Below are 22,682 nucleotides of genomic sequence, written 5' to 3' on the forward strand. Positions count from 1 at the left end.
ATCAAATACTGTTAGCCTTCAAAGTCTGATTCTTTAGGAATTCCTCCATGGGCAGAAGACAAGCCATTTTCCTTAGAGGACTTATTCAGCCCACGTAGGTGACAAGAGCTTGTTCCATAGCTGCAGTGCTAGTGGTACCAGTGACATAGGTGGTGGCAGAATGTTCCTTTTACTCTTTGGGAAGGTGAAAGAATAGGGGTGGGGTGGAGTATGAAGGGGAAACAGCTCTTATATTTCTCTATCTGATTCACTGTCATCTGAAGCATGTTACTTCTTGCTGTCCAGTAGCTCACATTAAAATTGTGTATAAAAACCCTTAGAAATCAGAGAGAGACTACACTCTGCCTGTTTAAAATATCCTCTTATCATATACTATGAACTAAATTATATGGGATTTGGTTAACACATACTGTAATAGTCAGGTATTTGTCCCAAACCTTCTGGAGTGAGGTTGATCTTGCTACTTCATTCCCTTGAATCAAGCCTGGTGACTTAGGTAGTCCTCAGTTCCAAGGCTCTCAGAGGTGTTGTGATATTATAAAAAATATACCAGATCTTTGTCTCTGGTTCCTGGTAGTGAGTTTTGAAAACCCTTAGAGTTTCCTGAGTGATAGAAAGAAGTCTTTTTTATGCTAATGAGGTATTAATGGTGGGACTCCTAAGTAGCTTCAGAATGGGACTGGTCACAAAAAGACCAAGCACATGATTAGAGGATTGGGACTTTAGCTATCCACCTCCTGGGAGGGGAAGGAGGCTGGATATTGAGTTCAATCACATGGTCAGTGGTTTAGTCCACTGACCATGCCTACGTAATGAGACTCGCCCCAAAACTCTGGACACCAAAGCTCAGTGTAGCTTCCTGATTAGTAGCACAATGATGAGGGTGACATGCCCTGGCCCCCCAGAGAGAGGGCATGAAAGCTTTGTGCTCCTTTCTAGACCATGCCCTATGTGTATCCTTTAAAATGAAACTGTAGTAGTTAAGTAGAGCATTTTCCTGGGTTTTCTGAGTTGTTTTAGAGAATTATTGAACCTGAGAGGGGTCATGGGAACCCCTGAATTTGCAGCCAGTTGGTCAGAAGTGTGGGTAGCCTGGGGACCTCACTTTTGCCTGGTGTCTGTAAAGGCAGTCTTGTGGAACAGTGAGCCCTAAACCTGTGGGATCTGATGCTGAATCTGAGTAGTTAGCATCAAATTGTATTGAAGTACACCTAGTTGGGGGTGAAACAAAACAGGCAGCTCATGAAAATATTTTTTCTTTTCTAACTTTCTTTCCTCACTTCTGGCTGTATATAACTCCCTCTACATAAGCCACCCCCTACCCTCCCCATGCACACTTCCAGGATTTGCTATTTCTTCCTATAGAATAAACAAACTCCAGTCTTCTTCTTTTCTTGTGTCTAAGAAATGTTGCAGTGTTGTTTATCACAGTAAAGTTTAGTGTGGCTTCTTCTTCCACACAGGTCTACAGAGAGAACTTGGCTTAAAAGAGACAACTTTGATCTCAGTAAGTGGAATGGCTCCACAAGAGGTTGGCATGGGGGTAGGCACAGCAGTGGTTGGGATAGGGTAAACTGTGGTTCTGTGCATAAAAGAGGGATTTTTACAGTTTGGTTAATTTTGTCCTCAACTATTTGAAGTCAAACATGCCTCACCACCACAAGGATGATTTCCTATCCCTCCAAATAAATTTATATTTTTTCTAACCTTGGCCTTATTATGTCAGGGGAGAATTTTTCCTCTCCCTGCCTGCTATGGACTGAAAGTTTGTCCCCACCCCACCCCCCAAATTAATATGTTGAAACCCTCATCCCTAATGTGATGGTATTTGGAGACAGAGCCTTTGAGAGCTAATTAGGTCATGAGGGTGGAGTCCTCATGATGGGATTAGTGCCCTTATAAGAAGAGAGAGGAGATAGCTTGCTTCCTCTCTCTTTGCTTTCAGCCATGTGAGGATACAATGAGAACGCATCAGTCTGCAAACTAGAAAGTGGGCTCTCATCAGACATCAGATCTGCTGGCACTTTGATCTTGGACTTCCAGCCTCCAGAACTGTTAGAAATAAATATTTGCTGTCAAAGCCACCCAGTCTATGGTATATTTGTTATAATGGTAGCGTGAACTGACAAAGACACTGCACTTAACAGTATTTGCATCTGAAATGACAGAAAATAACTGTGTCAAGCCCAAATATCTTTTCTTTTAATATTAATTTCTACTCACTAGGGATTTAGTGTTTGTGGTAGAAGTTTTGATCAATTTATTCATGAAGACATAATAGAATTAAAATTAGACCAACCCAGTTACAGAAATACCAAAGCTATAGGTGATTCAATACTCTTTCTTAAAAAATAAATTTATGTTTCAAAATTTTATTTAGAAAATTTACTTTTTTAAAAAAGTGTAAATAATATGTCACATGATATAAAATTCTAGACATAGTACATTTAAAAATAGCATAATGGAAAATATAAATATCCATTTTATTTTCCTATGTATATCTTTTGTGCATTTTTTTCTTTTCCTAGGTTTGTATTTTTCTTTATTGTCCAATCTGATTCATACTTACAGTAAAAACATTTTAAATATCATAGACAGGTACAAGGCAAAAAGTAAAAATTCCCTTCTCTCCATTTTCCTCAGATATTGGTGAATATCCTTCTAAACTTTCAACCACATGGATATATTTTTTTACATAAATGTTTTCACATTATATGTGTTGTTCTGTAACTTGCTTTTTTCACTGAACACTGTCATGGAAATCTTTCATGATAGTGCATTTAGAGCTAGGTCATTCTTTTTAATGGTTGTACTGTATTCCTTGATGTATAGCTATATATTTCGCTAACTCCCTCATGATGGCTATTTAAGGTGTTTCCAACATTTTATTAATAAACATAAAATGTTGATAGCTTATTTTGACAAATGTAGTTATTATATTAACTTAAATATCCTCACATCCCTCTCCTCCTTAGGATCTGGTCACTGTACAGCTTGCCCTTTATTTTATACTTGTGCACTTGTGCTTTTGAACAACTGGTGGGTATTAGTGTTTTCCATGGATACTTGGCTTTGATTACACTGTTACTAAATGTGCTTTTGCTTTTGTCTAGTTAAAAAAATTCTGTGTCCCTAGTGATATTCAGTAAAGAATAGATATGACTATTTTAAAGTGCTTACACTGTTTTCCAGGTTGAGTAAATATTTAAATTAGGAGAGTAAATATTTTTAAATTGGAGTGTGGATATTTCTTGTTTTGGGAGTGTGTTCTTAATGAATTGAATCTCATATTGGTGGTATTACAAGGAGTGTGTAATGAATTTCTGGGTCTTAAGACTTCACCCTGTCCTAAAAAGCAAAGGAAATTTCCCAAGTTTTTATCTTAGCAATACAGCACAGTGAAATAGAGAAGGGGTGTAGTGAAGAATGGATGCTTGCTTTTGTCATTAGCTTATTAGTGAATCCCAAGATACCAGGCTTCCTGCAGCTTGTTGCAGAGGTTTTTCAAGCATCCCTTTTAACGATTAAAAAGAATTAAAGATCCCTATCTGACTACAGTTATCATTTATCTATTCAATATATAGATAATGAAGATACCGATAGGATGCTCTCATCTAATTTAATAACTGTGTTGTCCTTGATGGGTGTCCAACTCAGATAGACTGGGAATTAACTAGCTTAAGGCACTACCTCTCCTTAATTTTGTCTCAGGCCTTGGTAAAACTTAGTTAAAAAGATATGAATGAGCTTTAAAATAATTTCCCTTCATAGTTTCCAAGCTACCTTTAATAACAGAGTCATTCTCATCTTCCTTAATTATTCATATCAGACCTTCCAAGAGGAAACTTGCTATTACTGAATGCCAAAAGCAGCTTGTAGGAGGAGAAGTTATGCAGTGAGGGGGTAAAAAAGCCCTGCAAAAATATTTTTTCTTCATCATTGGAAGGGGAAGAGGGAAAGTGAACAAGGGATAGAAACAAACCAATAAATACAATGTAAATAGTTTCATAGAGAGTTATTTATATTTTGGCAAACCTCTCTATCTACTATGATCCCCAAGTTTTCTTTTCAGAGAAACTATGATGCTGATAATAGCAGTGTTTACTCAAAAGATATTAATATCCTAAGATATTTGGTAATACTTGCTCTAACACTGCTCTATCCATCCACATTATATGAAGCCACCAAGAGAAGCAGTCCCCTGCATACAGTCTTCCAGGCTGTCTTCACAGTCTTCACAGCTTAGATTCCATCTGAATGCTGCCATGAAAGACGTTGCCGGCATATACAGGAGTGTGAACATGGGCTGACTTAAAGCTCTTCTCTTAAAGGCCTTTTCCTGTGACACTGGCAGATAGATGCACTGTCATCCGGCTGAGGAACAAGTTCCATTCCATCACGTATTTCGGGTTTGCTGGTCTGGCGCTCAGCGTATTTCTGGAATGTGTTTGAAGGCAATGGAAAGATTAGTCCAAACTTCATTCCACTGAATCCTCCCCGCTCCCCTCATGCTATTGTTTCTAGTGGCTATGTATCTTCAGACTAAAACCAAAGGTCTGGTTTATCTCAGTCCTAAAGTTACCTTTTAACTTTAGTTATTATAGGCACTAGTGCAATATTTCATAATCTAGCAAGGAGCCCCATCCACTATTTTGTGTATAGGAAAGAAGACTCTTGTAACGGGATGTCCCTACTTGAACAACAGCACCTCTCGAATTCATCCTCCATGTGTTAATGAATAATTAACTTTGCTGAATATTCAAATCAGTGAACAAAGATGATAAGCATCTCACAATAAAGTTGGTGGTTTCACACATCCTTTCCTTTAGGCCTGTAGTCACACACACTTTGTAAATGGCGACAGGCCTGTGAAATGTCCCTCCTTTTTGGCCACTGACTGAAATATTCCTATACATTGGATTTTTCAGTTCAGTGGTTCCATGTACATTTAGCTGTACATTCCTGGTCCTGGGTCAAATCCAACAAAATACTGACATGTGTACATGAGCCTAATTAATATATCAGAGGGAGAAACTCCTACTATTAAAATTACAGCCAGACTAGCAGAGGGAAAAGAACTCATTTAAGGAAAAGGCTGCTTCTAATAAATGGTGTAATTAATCATTTTAATTTTTCTGTGAGAGGGTAGTAGCCTCAGGCATCTGAGGAAATTTATCTTTTTTCTGCCTCACAGAAAAATAAGTTTAGGTTAACAACAAAAATATAATTTCTTATTTTTCTCTTCTGGCTAAATTTTACTGAGTAAAACACAACTTAATTATTCAAAGAACCAATCCTTGGATTCTTGGAAGTATAGTAAATATCTGTACTTCAGAATTCAGCCCTAAGGTTTTAGATTATAAATAAAGCTGACCCTTAAACAATGTCGGGGTTAGGAGTACTGACCCTCAGCACAGCTGAAAATCTGTGTATAACTTATAGCTGGCCCTCCATATATGTGATTCCTCAGTATGCATGGTTCCATGTCCGTGGGTTCAACCAACCTTGGATTGTGTAGTACTGTAGTATTTACTACTAAAAAAAATCCACATGTTAAGTGGACCTGCACAGTTCAAACCCATGTTGTTCAAGGGTCAACTGTATTTTTCATTTGTTTGTTTTATTCAACAAATTAAATATTTGTTTTCCATCCTGTACTGATAGCAAAAGTGTGGGTCTTAAGTAGTAAGGAGAACAAAGAGGTAGATATTTTGAGCAGAAAGAGATGTTAATAATCTCTAGTCCAACTCTCCTATTTTCCATATGAGGAAAGATGTTCTCTGAGGTTCAGAGATTTTAATCTATATTTGTAATGGCGCTAAGCATTGTTTTTCATAATACTGAATGGAGATAAAAATATGGAGGCCACAAAGCGACTTAGCGCTATCTTTCTATAGGCTGGTGCCTCAGCATAGCCAGAGTTCCACAGGCTGACTGACTCTTGAACCCCTCCAGGAAGCAAGCATTCAGGCCATGCATTTGGTCTGAGGACACTCAACCAAGCAGATGGATCCTCTGAACTGACCTGTAGTACTCTGTAATAGTAGCAGTAAAGCCTGTGGGGCTGTAGCAGATCCCTAGCAGTCAACTGCCCTTCTTTTGCAATCTTCTTGGCTTCTTCATCATTTTCCTGAAAAGTTTAAAAAGAAACAATGAATGAAGATTACTCCTGTGACTCACAAAGAAAGCTAATTGTGAATGTGAGGTAGGACAGATGTAGGGTTGAATGTGAACAGCATGGGAGAGATGAAACATGAAAATATAACTTAAGAATGAGGCTATGGAAATAGACAAAGTACTTTCCTAGACATCTCTGCTATATAGAAATAATCATACCTGTTTGGATCCCCCCTCGCCCAGTGCAACAGCCCACATACAGCCCCCATCATGACTATCTTGGTACTTTCCTAGCTACCCAGGAAGTCTAGGGCTCATCATCTGTTCCCCTAATCTAACCCTCTCTGCCTGATATTAAAATACAACTAGAATAGAATGAATTAGTTTTTATAACATCTCTTAAAAGCTCTATTTAAATATGTAGTCTAAGCCAAAAAGTTGTTGTAAAATGGTACCTATGAAAGACTATATTATTGTTGTAATAAAAAATTCAGTTATTAGTACCCACAGGTTGTTCCTTCAGTACCAGGAATAGTCAGCATTCCTAATTATACTTTTAGAAAATAGCTAATATTCTATCATGCTGCCCACAGGAAAAGCCATTTGCAAGCAATTCTGACTCTTTATAAAGGGTCACAAAAGTATTCTGCCTCAGGGGCACCCAGTTATTTCCATAGCCACATTGCTTCTGAGAAACAAAGTCTTACAATGTAAGGGTAAATTTTATAATTTCACAATAAAACACAAGAGCTTTTTAATACTTTTTCTTTTTTAAAAAAAGAGTTCTTGGGGGCTTCCCTGGTGGCGCAGTGGTTGAGAGTCCGCCTGCCGATGCAGGCGATGCGGGTTCGTGCCCCGGTCCAGGAAGATCCCACATGCTGCGGAGCGGCTGGGCCCGTGAGCCATGGCCGCTGAGCCTGCGCGTCCGGAGCCTGTGCTCCGCAGCGGGAGAGGCAACAGCAGTGACAGGCCCGCGTACCGCAAAAAAAAAAAAAGAGTTCTTATTTTATGGGAAACTTGTGATTCATTAAGAACTTGTTATCCAGAGAAAACCATAATTTGAAAAGATACATTCACCACAATGTTCATTGCAGCACTATTTACAATAGCCAGGACATGGAAACAACCAAAATGTCCATCGAGAGAGAATGGATAAAGAAGATGTGGTAGATATGCAATGGAATATCACTCAGCCATAAAAAAGCACAAAATAATGCCATTACCAGTGACATGGATGGACCTAGAGATTGTCATACTGAGTGAAGTAAGTCAGAGAAAGACAAATATCATATGATATCACTTACATGTGGAATCTAAAAAAAATGGTATGAATGAACCTATTTACCAAACAGAAATAGAGTCACAGATATAGAAAACAAACTTATAGTTACCAAGGGGGAAAGAGTAGGGAGAGGGATAAATTGGGAGATTGGGATTGACATAAAATAGATAACTAATAAGAACATACTGTATAGCATAGGGAACTCTACTCAATACTCTGTAATGACATATATGGGAATAGAATCTAAAAAAGAGTGGATATATGTATATATATAAAACCGATTTACTTTGCTGTACAGCAGAAACGAACATAACATTGTAAATCAACTATACTCCAATAAAAATTAATTAAAAAAAGAACTTGTGCCTTTTTTTCTAACTGGGGAAAACAAAAGGGTACCATAATTGCTTTAAATGTTTTCTTGTGCATAAAGCACTTTAACCCTGGTCTTTTTAATCTGTAATTTGCATTTGGTATGTGTGCATGAATAAGGATACTTTAGAAAAATCTATATTCTATATAACACTGGACTTCAAATCTTCTAAAAATCCTCAAACATATTGATAGAGGGTATTCAAAACTGTCCTGATGTTGATTGTTCAGATATTTCAAGGGAACAAAAATTTCACAAAATAACATTTCTTTTGACTAAATTATGTCAAGTTAAATTGTGTTATGATGGAACTTGTGTAACTAATACTGGTGAATTTGTGATTGCCTAAAGAAACTAAAATGGCAGAAAGCATACCTTGGCCCATTCAACTTTCTCTAGTAGATCACTAAGATTTCTTTTAATTGGAACATAATGTTTCCAAGGCTTTAGTGCCATATAGAAATGTTCATAATATGGTGAGTCCTGTTTCAGAACCAAACTGTCACCAAGCATGAGGTATGGATATCTATAAGCAGCCACAGTCCCGTCCACATTCACTTGATACTTGTACTAAAAGATGAAAACAAACATAAACAAAAATTTTAACAGTCATTTGTTTCACTTCTCCTTCTTGTCAACACTGTAACATTAAATATAAAGAAGTTATTTCCCAATCTTAGTATTTACAAGTTTTATATTTTATTTTGTAACACACATCTTCTCTTTTTATTAAAATCATTAAGTATCATTTAACGGGTCAATTTTAATAAATACAACACATTTAAAGATAATAAATAATTTTAGGAAATAGGAATACCTATTTCAACTATGTCTATGTAATGGGAAATTCAGATTTCTGTAACCAGGTAAGAAAACTATTTCCAAAGCTCTATATTTAGTAAAGCTTAATATTGATAACAATTTACACTTTCATTTATTTCATTTGTTCCTTATACCCATGTTAGTATAAAAAAGGAAGGCATTATTATCTCAAAGTTCGGTTTTAGAGTGGAGGAGACAGAAGCCTGGAGAAGACTAAGGACTAGTGTGATGCTGGTGACACAGTACGGACATATTTGTTGGATTAATAAACTTTGATTTACATTTAAAGTCACTTTTCATTCAATTATAATAATGTGAATCAGATGTTATCATCTCCCTCTCTTTTTTTTAATTAATGATAAAATTTGTTTCAGAGATATTATAAACCTCTATTCTATGAGCCCAAATCCCATGCTCTCTTCATTATATCACACTGAGAGGAACAGGATATACTAACAGATTTGGTAATTACTTTTTTCTTAAATAACTGGTACCAAGGACTTTACCAGCCAGTCAGATTTTGTCACATTGTCACACCTCTATCTCCTTTGAGCCTTATATGGTGCTCTGAAGGAGCTAGGCAGGCTCACACATATTAGAGGCGAGAGGTGCTAAGAGATGAAAGCCCCACAGTTAGGTGGCAGAGGCAGGACTGGAGGCAGGACTTGAACCCCGTTTTACTAGCATAGAATTCATACTCTTTATTTATAAGATCATTTTATGTAAAAGACATTTATATTACCAGTTTATTTTAAAAAATACAAAAAAGAGAAAAATGGGGAAATATACCAAAACTCTAGGTTAATCCTTGTACTATATTTTGAGTATTAAATACAGTTCTGAGCTATTTGGTAGACAAAGTTAACAACAACAACAACAAAAAAGAAACTGCATGAGTTTCATAATTCCCTATGCCTGATAAGGAAGTGTGTGTTGGGTCACAAGATGGGAGAAATCTGCCCAACCCCAGCTATTTGGTTGACTTTTTTTTTTTTTTTTTTTTTTTTTTGCAGTACGCGGGCCTCTCACTGCCGTGGCCCCTCCCGTTGCGGGGCACAGGCTCCGGACGCGCAGGCCCAGCGGCCATGGCTCACGGGCCCAGCCGCTCCGCGGCACGCGGGATCCCCCCGGACCGGGGCACGAACCCGCATCCCCTGCATCGGCAGGCGGACTCCCAACCACTGCGCCACCAGGGAAGCCCTGGTTGACTTTTAATACAAGTTTATCACTTCATGTCTATCCAGGAAGACTTAATTGCATACCTTAAAGAAGTCAAAGAAACCTATCAATTTAGCTTTTCCAAGCTCCTTTTCTTTTTCTTGGAAGAAGAAATATCCTGTAATTCCTGCATCTAGTAGCTGTGGATTATCTTTGGACAGCTGCACCAACTGGAGCCTCTCCTCTCGGCTATCTCTACCTCTAAAGAAAGCTTTCTCTGTTTTATTGATCCAGGAAGGTCCTAGAGGTTTGAGACCATAAAAAAATACAATTATGAATTTGACATTTTTATATTATGATAAGTATAATAATCTTTAATCTACCTTTGTCATTTAAGATGCTAAAGCTCTTTTATCATCAACACATCTAAAGTAAATGTTACTTTTGAAAAATATGCTCTAATTTTTTCCTTTAGTGTACTAGTGAGAAGTCACTCAAAAAGTGGAGTTTCTATTGCATGACATTAGGAATTATCCAAAATAATGCTGGATCAAGTTCAAAGCAAAAAGAGATTACATGACTTGGCTCACTCATCAAGGCATTAGTTTCTTCCATCTTTTGTGCTTCACAAAAAAAAAAAAAAAGAGCTAGGCTTTTGTTCTTAGAGTGACTAGAACAAAGTATAGAATTAAGTAACATCCACATATCTTTAATTCTTAGGTTGCTCAGAATTTTGAGCACATCACTTTTGAATACAGTGAAGAATTTTTCTAATATGTTGTTAAATGCAAATAAATTTTGTATAACTTAACTATGTATATATATTTATATCCTCTCTTTCCTGGGAGGGAAATAATCTGGAAGAATTACTTTAGCTCTCTTTCTATTATTCTAAAAAGAGTAATTAGTTAACACCTGTCAGTGTTCTAAGGGATAAATCATAAAACATAGTAACTGTAGGGGGTCAACCTCTTTAATATTTTAGCATATTTTTCAGGAATTTACTGTTATCAAATTAAAAGTAGGTCAGTTTTCATTTCCCATTACCTTTAGAGAGTTTACAAGGAGTCTCTAGTTTTGTCTACTAAATAAGTCCACTAAACTGCTCTAAATAGAAATAGAGACTTATTAAGACAAGGCAGGGTTTTTTCTACTCAGAGAGTTCGGTTTAATAAAAAGGTGTGTAGTACCATAAACCTAAGGTCATCAAATAGGAGGAAAGGAATTCAGATTGTAAAGGATCAAGAGAGGCAGAAAGAGGGAAGAGGAAAATTTCTCATGGTGCTGGAACAATGGTTATTTAAATATGTACACATACTCTCTCTGATTGAACATTCCTTTCACCTTTCTTACTTCTAAGCTTTTTCTTAGAGAATGACTTTTACCTGTATTTCCCTGAATAGAGAGAAGATCATTTGTAACACCCCTCATAGCTTCAAGTGTGGAGTGGGTGATGTCATATGTTGGAAGGATAACATCTCGTGAATCCAGAGAGCCACACCATGAAATTATAGGTAAGGGGCCAGGGGTTTCATTGACTTTTCGATGCTCCAAAGGCCAATCTCCAAGATTGACATAAAATTCTAAATCTGGGAGAAGGACCTAAATAAACAAAAGAATGCTTATCAGTGCTGGGAAGACCTCAGTCTTTGGTACTAAATGCTTCAGTTCTTTGGCTTTTAAAATATTTCTGATAAAACTGAAATTTGAAAATAGTAGAAGAGAGAAGGATGCCTTTCAGTTATCAGTAGTATCAGAAAATCAAGGGTGAGGATTGTACATAACAATTCACTTGAGCAGGAGTTAGCTACCTCTGCTCAGAGGTGGCATTTAAAACTGTTGTGTATTATAGATATGGAAACTGTGTAGAAAGGTGTGAATGAGTGGCTTCAAGCACCTTTTCTGCCAGCTGCTTAAGTGAGAATTAAGTTAGACCCAAGCCCCTGTTTTCCTTCACTATAAAGCCTTTTTATAACATCTATGTTTGTTTCTGGAATCTGCTATCCATTTCTATCTCCATGGTCAATGCCTTAGTTTAGGCCTTTATCATCTCTTACCTAGATTGTTGCAATAGTTGTCCCTTACTAGATGTTCTGATTCTAGCCTCTCCCCACTCTAATCTGCTCTCCACATTACTGTCCAAATTTCTAAAACCCAAATTAATGTTACTATTAAGCTTAACAGAAACTTAAGCCTATAGGACAAGGTCTAAACTCTTTGGCTGGAATTCAGGCCCCACTCTCTTACTCTAGCTTAGCTCTGAAACCATCTTCCATCTGCCTGTGTACCAGAAAACTTTAGTTACTCTCTGAAAATGCCACCCACTGTAATATGTAATTTGCTTCACCTAGAATGCCCTTCTCCTACTTATTCACTTGGGAGTCTCCTTTCTCATCCTTCACACTCAGAGCTAATGTTACCTCCTCTATGACTCGCCTTCCTCAGACATTTTAACCCTGGGTACCTACTTTTCTTATGGGCCTATCGTGTTGTGGTACAATTACTTGTTTGTATTTATACCCCATCCTCACTTCTGAATAACAAAAACAAGTTCCACTAGAGTGAGCTGTTCAAAGACCAGAGGTGAGTCTCACTTATCGTAGATCTCCTTTCAGTCACTGGGCAAAGAACCTGGAACAAAAGGGAAGGGCAAAGGGATATGACTATTCACCTTAGTGCTTCCCTGTTATCATTTAGTAGCTCATTAGTAAGAGCCACATCAGAAGTTCTCACTGTAGAGCAGGATTTCTCAATCTTGGCACTATTGATATTTTGGTCTGGGTAATTCTTTCCTGTGGGGGCTGTCCTGTGCATTGTAGAATGATTAGCAGAATCCCTGGCCTCTACCCACCAGATGCTAGTAGTAACTCCCCAGTTGCGACAACCAAAAATATCCCTAGGCATTGCCAAATTCCTCTAAGGGGCAAAATCATTCCTAGTTAAAAACCACATGAGTACAAGATACAGAAATACAGGGCAGAGTGGATTGATGGTAGCCCAGGAAGAAAGAACCGCCTTTAGGATCAGATGCCCATAATATGCTCACATGCTCTTACGGTGGGCTGATGGGGAGGTAGGAGGCAACTGCTATTTAAAATAAGAATTGATTGCAGCCCTACATTCCATGTGCTTGGGAAATTGTATAACTCACATCAGGAAAGCTGGCTTTTGATTTAGAAAACTACCTTGATGGTCTTTCTGGGTGAGAAAGGTAAAAAATGCCCATCCTCATCCTTTACTCTGCATAATCAGGAACAAGAAATAACTAAAGGCAGTTTGAATTGCTCTGCTTAAGAGGAATTTATAGGAATTTGGCAAATGTGGAAAGAGGGGCTGAATAGAGGGACTGGGGGAGGAGTTGCTGGGGATGTGGAGAAGTCTTTTGAAAGACAGAAGCCCCAGTCATGTTTAGTAAGAAGCCAAGACTTGAAGATCAAGGGGGCTTCCCTGGTGGAGCAGTGGTTGAGAGTCCGCCTGCTGATGCAGCGAACGCGGGTTCGTGCCCTGGTCCAGGGGGATCCCACATGCCGCGGAGCGGCTGGGCCCGTGAGCCATGGCTGCTGAGCCTGCGCGTCCGGAGCCTGTGCTCCGCAACGGGAGAGGCCACGGCAGTGAGAGGCCCGCGTACCGAAAAAAAAAAGCAACAAAAAAACCCCCAGAAGATCAAGAACAACCAGTGAGAAATTCCCAGAGGCAAGTATGACTGAGAGTCTGATTAACACAGAGATGTCTATTTTTAAATGTTAGGATTTTTGTTTTGTTTTATTTACTCTGCATTGGCACAAAATAACCTCTCTCTGTTACCCCAACATTCAACAAAGTGTGCAATGCACTTAGGATAAAACAAGGAAAATGTGTCCTCAGTTCAACTTACTTTGAGGTGACAAGAAAATTGCTGTAGAAAGTGAAATCTGAATGGAAGGAGTATTCAGCAGGACTGGGGAACTTGAAGAAGTCACCTTGCAGCTGTAAATGTCTGGGAGTTCACAGAAACCTTGAGAGAGCACTATATGGCCTACTTACCTGGGATGGGGGCTCAAGCCATTTAACTTAAATTAAATATTAAAGGAAAGAGATATCCATAAAGGTGAAGAACCTATGAACACTCAGGTGGCAGACAGATGCACATTTTCAAGCCTGGAATCTATTTCCATTCTTTACCATTATTATTCTAAGAATTAAATGTTACAAATAAATAATTAAACTATTTTTAGAATCAATGAATTCATTCTCATACCTTTCTTGCCAGTGACAGCAAAATCTCATCTGAGAACATTTTGAAGTCTGTGTATTTCCCTAAAGATCTCCGGTAGATGACGTTACTGAGAATCGTGTAATGAACAATAGCACCCCTCTCATCCCCAAACCTTTTTGGAACTTCGTTTAGCATCTGCTGGAGATTGATGCTGGGGAAAGAAGCAAAATCTTTTGCAATCTGTGGTTCCTTGGCTGGACAAGACAGAGTTTTCTGCCAGGCCTGAGGATCCTCTTCTGGACACTCACAGTACTCATGGTACACTGGTCCTAAGGAAAGCAAAACACATACAATGCCAAGTTCCATTAACATGCACTGCAACACAGGGAGTTGTTTCTGCCACTGCTGTGAGCATGGGATGACTTATTGGTAAATTCTAAGATTATCCAGACAGGGATAATCTGCCCTAAACAAATCAGTGGTAAAAGTAGTAATGTCAGAGTCTTGTGCTCTCACCTTCTATCCCCCTTTCACCCCACCCTAGATAACCTAGTATAGCATATGCTCTCTCCCAATATAACCTACTCTCGGTCAATTTATTGAAAAATTTATTTCTAATGAGTTATACATGCCTGATGAGCATAAAACAACTTACCTTTAGGGGTGGTGATTTTTTAAGACAAGATGAAGTCTCTTCCTCTGAGTCCCTAAAACTACCTTCATCAGCACATCTCAAAGAGGAAATATGAAACCTAGGGGCATCTTGCAGTGTAATTTTAAAGTGGCCAGACATAAGTATAAAACTATTCTGAAGACTCATTTAAAAAATAATTTATACAGAATTTATATATTATTTCAAAATATATCCATATTTATTTTAATATAAAAATAATTTTTTAAAGTTATTCAATTTTCTTGAGAATTTCTACTTCAGACAAGTAATAGGGACCAATTTACCCTCCTGCCTGAAACTACCAAAAAACAGATAAAATATATGAAACAACATTTTTTTTAAGACATTGGACATCAGGCAATGGACAATGAGTTTGAGAGATGAGAAACAAATGAGGTAAACCCTACAGTTCCTAAAGCTTACTACCTAAGGGAATTTCTAGGTTGTGGAACATGGAGGAGGAATACAGGCAGAGCCCAGCAGTCTCACTGAGCTGAGGAGACAAGAGCTGAAAGTCCAGTGAGATCAAGGCAGCTAAAAGTTGTAGGAGTTGTACTCACTGCACAGAGAGGACTCCAGAGATCTGTACAAGGTTCCCTTCAAATATTTAAGGCATACTGACCAATATATATGTTTGAGGAAACTATCCAAGGCAGAGAAAGAACCATCCATAGGATTAGAGGCAACAATACCCATTGTTCATACAAGGCTGGGAATAGTGCCTATTCATACAAGCCAGACTGGAAAGCATTCTTCACAGAGGTTGGATAGAGTATGCAGAGATGTATTGCCTGAGTAGTAAGGAATAATTAGCACTAGACTAAACATGGCTCTGGGCCTGCCTAATAAATTGTTAAAGAAAATATGAAGGATCAAACTAATTCCAAGTAACTGCATCCTAGAGAAAAGCTCAAGAAGATGAGAAAGCATCAAGCAATGAAGAATACACTGGATGGAATTAATGACAAATTGGGCATTATAGAAGAAAAGATTAGTGAACTTAAAGATATAGCAACAGAAACTATACAAAACGAAATGGAGAAAAAACATATTTTTAAATGTAAAGAGCATAATTGAGTCATGGGATAATTTCAAGTTTAATGTATGGGCAATTAGAATTCTTGGAGGAGAGCTGGGGTAGAACAGAAAAAATATTTGAAGAAATAATGGCCAAATTTTTTCTGGATTTAATGAAAGCTATAAACCCAAAGATCCACAAACCCCAAGCACAAGAAACATGAAGAAACCTACACCAAAGCACATAATAATCAATTGCTCAAAAAAACTGATAAAGAGAAAACCTTTAGCAGAGGATCAAAGATACAGATGATGCAAGATTTATCATGGGAAATAATGCAAGTGAGAAGACAGTGGAAAAGTATATTTCAAGTACTAAAAGAAAAAAAACTGTCAACCTATAATTTTTGACAGACATCTGTCTTTCAAAAATAAAGGCAAAATAAAGACTTTTTCAGATATCCAAAAGCTGGAAGAACTAATCATCAGCATTCTCACATTAAAAGAAAAGCTAATGGGAATCCTTTAGGTAGAAGGCAAATGGTACTAGATGAAAATATGTATCTATGCAAAAGAATGAAGAGTACTAAAGATGGTAACTACCCCGGTAAACACACAAGATTTTTTTGCTTGTCATTTAAATCGCTTTAAATTACTTAGTTTTTTCTCTCCCTTAAAATATCAAGTTAAATTGAGCTCCAGAAGATACATATATAATGTTTACCCTGTTGCACATGACTTTAAGGTAATCATAATGAATTCTAAAAGCCATGGAGTCTACTCATAAGGCTGGCTCTGGTTTATGTAATAATTACTTACCTTTCAAAATATAGGGAGAGTGAGCGACATGTTCATCACCATAAAGGACCTCTATCTTCAGCCCTTCACTGACAGTTTCATACATCCTATATCGCATCAAAAATGTCCCATCATTCCTGTCCAAAGGTTTAGGGACGTGAATCCGAACTAACTCTTTAGGTGAGAGAGATTTGATTACTACTTTGAATAGTGTTTGGCCTGAAAGAAAAAAAAATTATAAGTAATTCTACTATTTCATGGTTATTTTGTTTTACTAATTATCGGGTAAGTGTCTCTACGCAGAAGTTATTTTTTCAGTACTATCAATGGTAAACAAAATTATTTTAGTTTGGAAGATCCTTGAGGCCAGGAACTACGTTTGATTTATGTCTCAAAACCAAGGATCTGATTCAACATTTGATTCCTTAGTCATTCAATAAGATTTATTGAGTGAACAAAATCATTGAATAAAATAATTCTTAAAAAAACAAGGAAGAGATTAATTTTTTGCCTATTTTATCTTTTCTCCTTTGGGTAGGTTTAAAAGCCCAGGTAGTTAAAAATCCATAAACTTTTAGGATGACATAGCTCTAAGGCAATCTAACTTACTCCTTGTAAAGTATGCACAAGCTTTCTTTGTAAACCATTTTAATACCTAATAAACCTCAATTCTGAAGAAATTTCCCTTTTATTAACCCAAATTTCAAGCTATACTTCCAAGCCCATTTCCTTAAGTAGAGAGAGATTATAGCTAGTTACTAGACTCTGCACAAATGCAACACACTCATACGTACACACAAACTCACATACCTTTGTAAATACTAGAGTTTACTTCTCTAAATTTGTTTCCTCAAGTTGAAATGAAACAGTTATACTAGGATGATCTAACAACCTTTTCAAATCCAAAATTCTGGGGGTTTTCTGTTCCAGGATAGACAATACCTACTTATCAAACTTTCCCTTCTCATTTTGCAATATATTAGCTGACTTTTCAGGCTTTGAAACAATACTGTTGCAGGAATAAATGTTGGGACTTCTTTCTTCAGAGAGTACAGCGGACATACCTGCACTCATTACAGATCTGATCCTCAGGAGCTTTAAGAATAAAGATCAGTTAATGTCTTAACCACAGTTAATCACCTATCAAAGGAATTGTTAAAAAAAAAAAAATGGCGAGGGCTTCCCTGGTGGTGCAGTGGTTGAGAGTCCGCCTGCCGATGCAGGGAACACGGCTTCGTGCCCGGGTCAGGGAAGATCCCACATGCCGTGGAGCGGCTGGGCCCGTGAGCCATGGCCGCTGAGGCTGCGCGTCTGGAGCCTGTGCTCCGGAGCGGGAGAGGCCACAACTGAGAGGCCCGCGTGCCGCAAAAAAAAAAAAAAAAAAAAAGTGGTGAATCCTCTGAAATACACAGTCCTAGTAAACAATAATTTGTGATCAAATAGTCTTTCATTTCACATTATCATATTTCATAATATTCAAATATTAAGCATATTTTTTGGTTTTTAAAATTAATTTTTATCGGAGTATAGTTGCTTTATTTTTAAATTTTATTGTATTAAGCATATTTAACATATATTTTTGAAAGTACTGAAGAAAAAGTTTGTTTCTCCTATTCTTAGTTTCTAAATCTAGTGAGTGATGTTTCTACTTTTTTTGATCTTCAGGGGTTTTATTTTTTCTTGTGGGTCGGTAAAAATGTTTCTCAGTCTCTTCAATTTAGTAATAGTAATGTAGTATCTGACATATTGCTACTACATAATTAAGTACCAAACACATACAATTTAGGATTCTTGAAAGAAGTGTGATAGAATTATGAAAGACATCTGCTAAAAAAAAATGAACTATAACAGATAAATTTAAGGGATTTATTTTAAAAAGTAATAACTTAATGTGAAATTATTATAAATGTTGGCCAATTACCTGAAATGCTTAATGAAACACGTAAGTTATTGCTTTACGTTATTTCCCGCCCAAGTTTCAGAAAGGCAATGTGGTATGGTAGACTGAAAATCAGGAAGTCAGAGCCTGGAGACTAAAAAGCCATTTCCACCATTCTCTCCCCAGACTGGAAACAGGACAGAAAAGTCTTCTTATCTCCTATCAAATAGTGCTATTCTCTGTAAGTTTATGATTTTTAAATAAACAAAACAGATATAAGACAAGCATATTAATGACTATGTGATATTTTGGAAGGAGCTGGATTTACAAAGGAAAGCTATTTCCAAAACACTTCATTATTTTTAAATTGATTACACTAAAATAGAAATAAGCAATTCCAATATCATAAAAGAGAAAATGAGAAGAATGCCATTTCAAATTGCTTCAGATAGAAGGAATGTGAATTCTCATTTGCCCTGGGGGATAATATAATGGAACAGAATCAAGCTCAGCTTGAGCTTTTCTATTCCACAAATCCACCCTTCTTTAGGAAAGATAGCTAATTGAATGAGAATGCAGTGACTAAAGGAGACAAAAGGAGGTTGGCAGTATCAAAGCCTTACATCATTAGAATCAGAAATTTTGCCGACTTTTGATATGGAAAGAACATATTTCACTTACTTAGCCAGGGGGACTGTGCCAGTCCCTGAGCTTGAGATTTTCATATGCATTTTCCCTTATTTATTTCCTCCAAGAACTTGTGAGGAAGGTATTTGTCACTCCATTTTACAGATCAGGAAGCCAAGGCTCCCTTGAAGAATTTAAGTATATACCTTGCCCAAGGTCTCATACCTATGAGTAGCAGAGCCAAAATTTGCACACAGCTTGAATCTTTCTTCTTTCAAAGCCCATTCTGAATCCAACTTGTCACACTGTGTAATGTTAACATATAGGTTCCCAAAATTCATAGTTGGAGAAATAACCTCTGACATTTCTGGTACAATGGAGTCAGCACCTCCCTTGTTGTTTAGGAATTTTATTAAGGCTCTCTACAGCTGCAACAAAAGTGTTGACTCCATCTGGCCAAGGGAACAGAGTCCCTGAAGGCCAACTTGTTACACCTTGAGGCTAAATGGAAATCCACCCAAATGTCTGGCTTCCTGCTTACCATGGATACTCTAGGATCTTAGTGAAAACTGGTTCACAGTGATCATATTACCAGTGATTTGATAAAAGGGAAAGACCATTGAACTAGATATTGAAAGGGTTGGGTATCTGGTTTTGACTCTGATCCTTATCCACTGTGGGGCCACAGGAAAGACATTTGTTTTCACTAACCTGGTTTCTTATAGGAAAAGTGAAGAGAATAGTATCTACCCTTCCTACCTCAGAGGATGCTTAAGGAGAGCAAATTAAGCAGGGCACAGTTCAAAACACTGAAGTGCTACACAACTAGGAGGTAAGATAAGTTTATGAAGATATCATTACTGATGAAGGTAGAGGATGACTGAGGAGAAAATGAGTACTTGTATCCTGACATCTTGACATACTCCAACCACCCTCTCTCCACCCCTTCTTTCTTTTCTTCTACAATATTTACTGAGCAACTCTGCCAGGCATTATGTTAGATGCTGGGAATATAACAGTGTCAACAGGTTTTGCCTACATTCAGAATAGAAGGAAATAATCTAAGTCATGTTAGTGAAAATAAAGATATAAATTGGTTTTTTTCCTCATTCAAGGTCACAAGGGAATGAGTAGGATAGTCAAATTCAAGGGATTGAGTAGGATAGTCAAATAGTTAGCTTAGAAACCCCATTAGGGAACTGTAGATAGAGAGGGAAATTTAGGGGGCTTTGGGAGACCACAGTAAGATTAATGATCACTCAAGAAAGTAATGGGAAAATCCTGAAACAATGTGGGCTTGCTTGACTCATAAAGCAGAACAAGTTGCTTAGCATCAAAGCCAGATTGGCTTGCTTAACAACAAAATCAAGCTAACTTGATTAGCAACAAAATCATGCAACAGAAGCAGGAGACATGCCCCCAAACAATAGTAGCATGGGACCTACATCCTGCCCAGTGAGCCCAGTAAGTTAATGACCCCCAAAACATGCTCTTTGCCAGATGCCCTAAAAACAATAAAACAATAGTGGAGAATAAGGCCTACAACCTGCCTAGTGGTGTCATCAAGTTAATGACCCCCAGCACATGCTCTGTGCACACACACAAAAAACAATCATTTATGGAAATGTGACATCTACCCAAGAGAGACAAAGAAGGTCTTCTCCCCGTCCCCTGTCTTCCTTTGATTATAAAACTGCAACCCACTAAGCACTCAGGGGAGAGCAACGCTTGCCTGCCCACTTGTAAGCCTCACAAGTGTTCTATTCTAATCAATCACTTCTTATCTATTACTTTGCCTTTCGTTGAATTCTTTCTGTGTTGAAACATAAAGGGCCAGGCTCCTTGGAGCCCGCTGAAACAACACCTATCAGTTTCAAAAGGGCATGGACATTTTTCATAAATGATACATTTTTAAAAAATTACATTTTCTAACTGTTGAAACTCATTTTTGCACATTAGGTTTGTAAATGTTTAAGACTCTTCATATGTTGGGAAAATTACTTTCCAGAAACATTTGACCAATTGTGCTCCCACCAGCAGAGGATGAAGGTCATTGTCTGAGAGTATCTCATTAGCAGCTTTGAGTATTACCACTTAAAATATTTTTGCCATTATTTTTAGATTAAAAAATGGAATTTTATTTTAATTTATAGTTCTTTCATTAAAAGTAAGATTAACAGTATTTCCTTTTGGATCATGTAACTTTCCTTTTTCATGTATAAATTAATATTTTCCTTAGTTTTCCATCTTCTTTTCTTTCTAAAGTCCTCGCCCATTTATAACATTATAAAATTAATTTTAGAAAACAAAGAAAACTATAAAGAAGAAAATACACCCCATGGTGAAAGACTGAATCTGGGTTTAAGAATCTTTTCTTCTAATCCTTAGGGCCATGGAGAGTCTTTCTAAAGCTGAAAAAAAAAAAAAAGTACTCAGTTTTCCACTGGCAGCGGAAGGGGCACTGGGTATTCTGATTGTTTCTTTGTTGATAAAACAGGGTGCCAGTTAGCAAGACATAATTTAGACATAAATTATCAAATCCTGACTGGCAACAACTTGAAACTAGCGGCACAAGTTGTAAGACGTTGCAAAGGTAAGATATTAAAGAGAAACGTGGGAGGATGACTGGGCAGAAGGGATTCAGGATGATATCCACCCTCGGTAGAGGTAAAACCTAATGCGTTCTGAGTTTCGCTAATTCCTGCAATCTGCTTTCAAGAACTCAAAACTCTTAAGAAAATAACCTAGTCTGCAAAACTGCCTCCTTTCTGCCTACTGCTCTGATATTTCCTTTGTGTAGCAGGGAGCTGTTTCAAACCCATTAGGGCTAAACAGTGTAACCCGATCCGATTCTTGGGCTTGATGACTCAACACGTGAAGGCTCTCCCTGCAAGCTGTAACAGATCAGACAACTACTAGTCAGGGGTGGAAAGACCATCTCCAACTTGAGACTCACACTGCATTCATTAACACCCTGGGAGCCATCCATTCGGAATATCAGTCCTTGCACGTTAACTAAGGAAGGGCCCTCGGAGTTCATTTATTCATTCAGCAGACTCTTGTTGCAACTGCCTCCCGCCTTCGGGTCCGGGGAGGGGAGAGAAGAGGAAGTGACCGGACTCCGGGGAAGGACGCCACGCCGGCGGCGGGCGGATTCCCGAGAGGCGCGGTCGCGGCGGGGACGGGCGGCGGGGACGGAGGGGAGCGGGCAGCGGAGCGAGGGAGGCCCGCGGCCGAACGCTACCTGGGGGCGAGCGAGTGAGGTTTTGGCCCTCCGAGTTGACGGCCTGCAGGTAGAAATAGCGGACGGGCAAAACGACGCCCGCCCGCAGCCCGGGCCCCCACACCAGGCTCCGCGGCGCGCTGACCGGAGCCTCGGGGGCCCCCGCGGCCACGAGCAGGGCGAGCTGCAGCGGTAGTAGCGGAACCAGCGGGAGGCGGCGCATGGTCTCTGGGCCGCTGCGGTCCAGCTCGGCTGCGGCGGGAAGGGGACGGGAGCGCGGCGGGCCGGAGCTGGGCCCACCCCGGGGCGGGCTGTGCGCCGCCGCCCGCCGTCCCGCCTCCGGCCCCCTTCCGGCGGGAACACGAGGGCGCGCCGCAGGCGACTGCGTCGGGCGCTGCCGGGGATCCGCGATGGACTCGTCATTTCCCCTACCCCACCCCAGCCGCGCAGGGTTGAGGACCAGGGTCGAGGGGCGGACACTGAGACCAGGGTGCTTGAGGCTGTACCCGGCCCCCACC

At 38.7% G+C, this 22,682-nt stretch overlaps 1 protein-coding gene across 2 annotated transcripts; it reads right to left on the bottom strand.

Annotated features, from left to right (window-relative positions):
* Nucleotides 1-2,352: 2,352 nt before the first annotated feature.
* Nucleotides 2,353-22,473, bottom strand: POGLUT3 (protein O-glucosyltransferase 3). Of its 2 annotated transcripts, XM_059068275.2 has the most exons (8): nucleotides 22,186-22,471; nucleotides 16,457-16,654; nucleotides 13,990-14,276; nucleotides 11,138-11,354; nucleotides 9,857-10,053; nucleotides 8,148-8,342; nucleotides 6,026-6,130; nucleotides 2,353-4,437 (listed from the first exon to the last, which is right to left on the bottom strand). In XM_059068275.2, the coding sequence occupies exons 1-8, from the start codon at nucleotides 22,385-22,387 to the stop codon at nucleotides 4,312-4,314; spliced, it is 1,527 nt and encodes a 508-aa protein (XP_058924258.1). In that variant the 5' UTR covers nucleotides 22,388-22,471; the 3' UTR covers nucleotides 2,353-4,311. The 2 variants fall into 2 exon arrangements, with proteins under 2 accessions (XP_058924258.1, XP_066894995.1); XM_067038894.1 differs by lacking the exons at nucleotides 9,857-10,053; nucleotides 11,138-11,354 and having other exon boundaries at nucleotides 22,186-22,473.
* Nucleotides 22,474-22,682: the final 209 nt, after the last annotated feature.

The sequence above is a fragment of the Kogia breviceps genome, chromosome 7 (assembly GCF_026419965.1).
Source record: "Kogia breviceps isolate mKogBre1 chromosome 7, mKogBre1 haplotype 1, whole genome shotgun sequence".
Lineage (NCBI taxonomy): Eukaryota > Metazoa > Chordata > Mammalia > Artiodactyla > Physeteridae > Kogia > Kogia breviceps.

Bases quoted from the DNA above. Each gene is read 5' to 3' on its own strand.
- POGLUT3 (XM_059068275.2), bottom strand. From the start codon at position 22,387: ATGCGCCGCCTCCCGCTGGTTCCGCTACTACCGCTGCAGCTCGCCCTG. The intron at 10,054-11,137 runs GTAAAAGTCATT...TCAAACCTCTAG, and splicing joins CTCTATTCAGGGAAATACAG to GACCTTCCTGGATCAATAAA. The intron at 4,438-6,025 runs GTCAGTTCAGAG...AACACATTCCAG, and splicing joins ACTATTACAGAGTACTACAG to AAATACGCTGAGCGCCAGAC.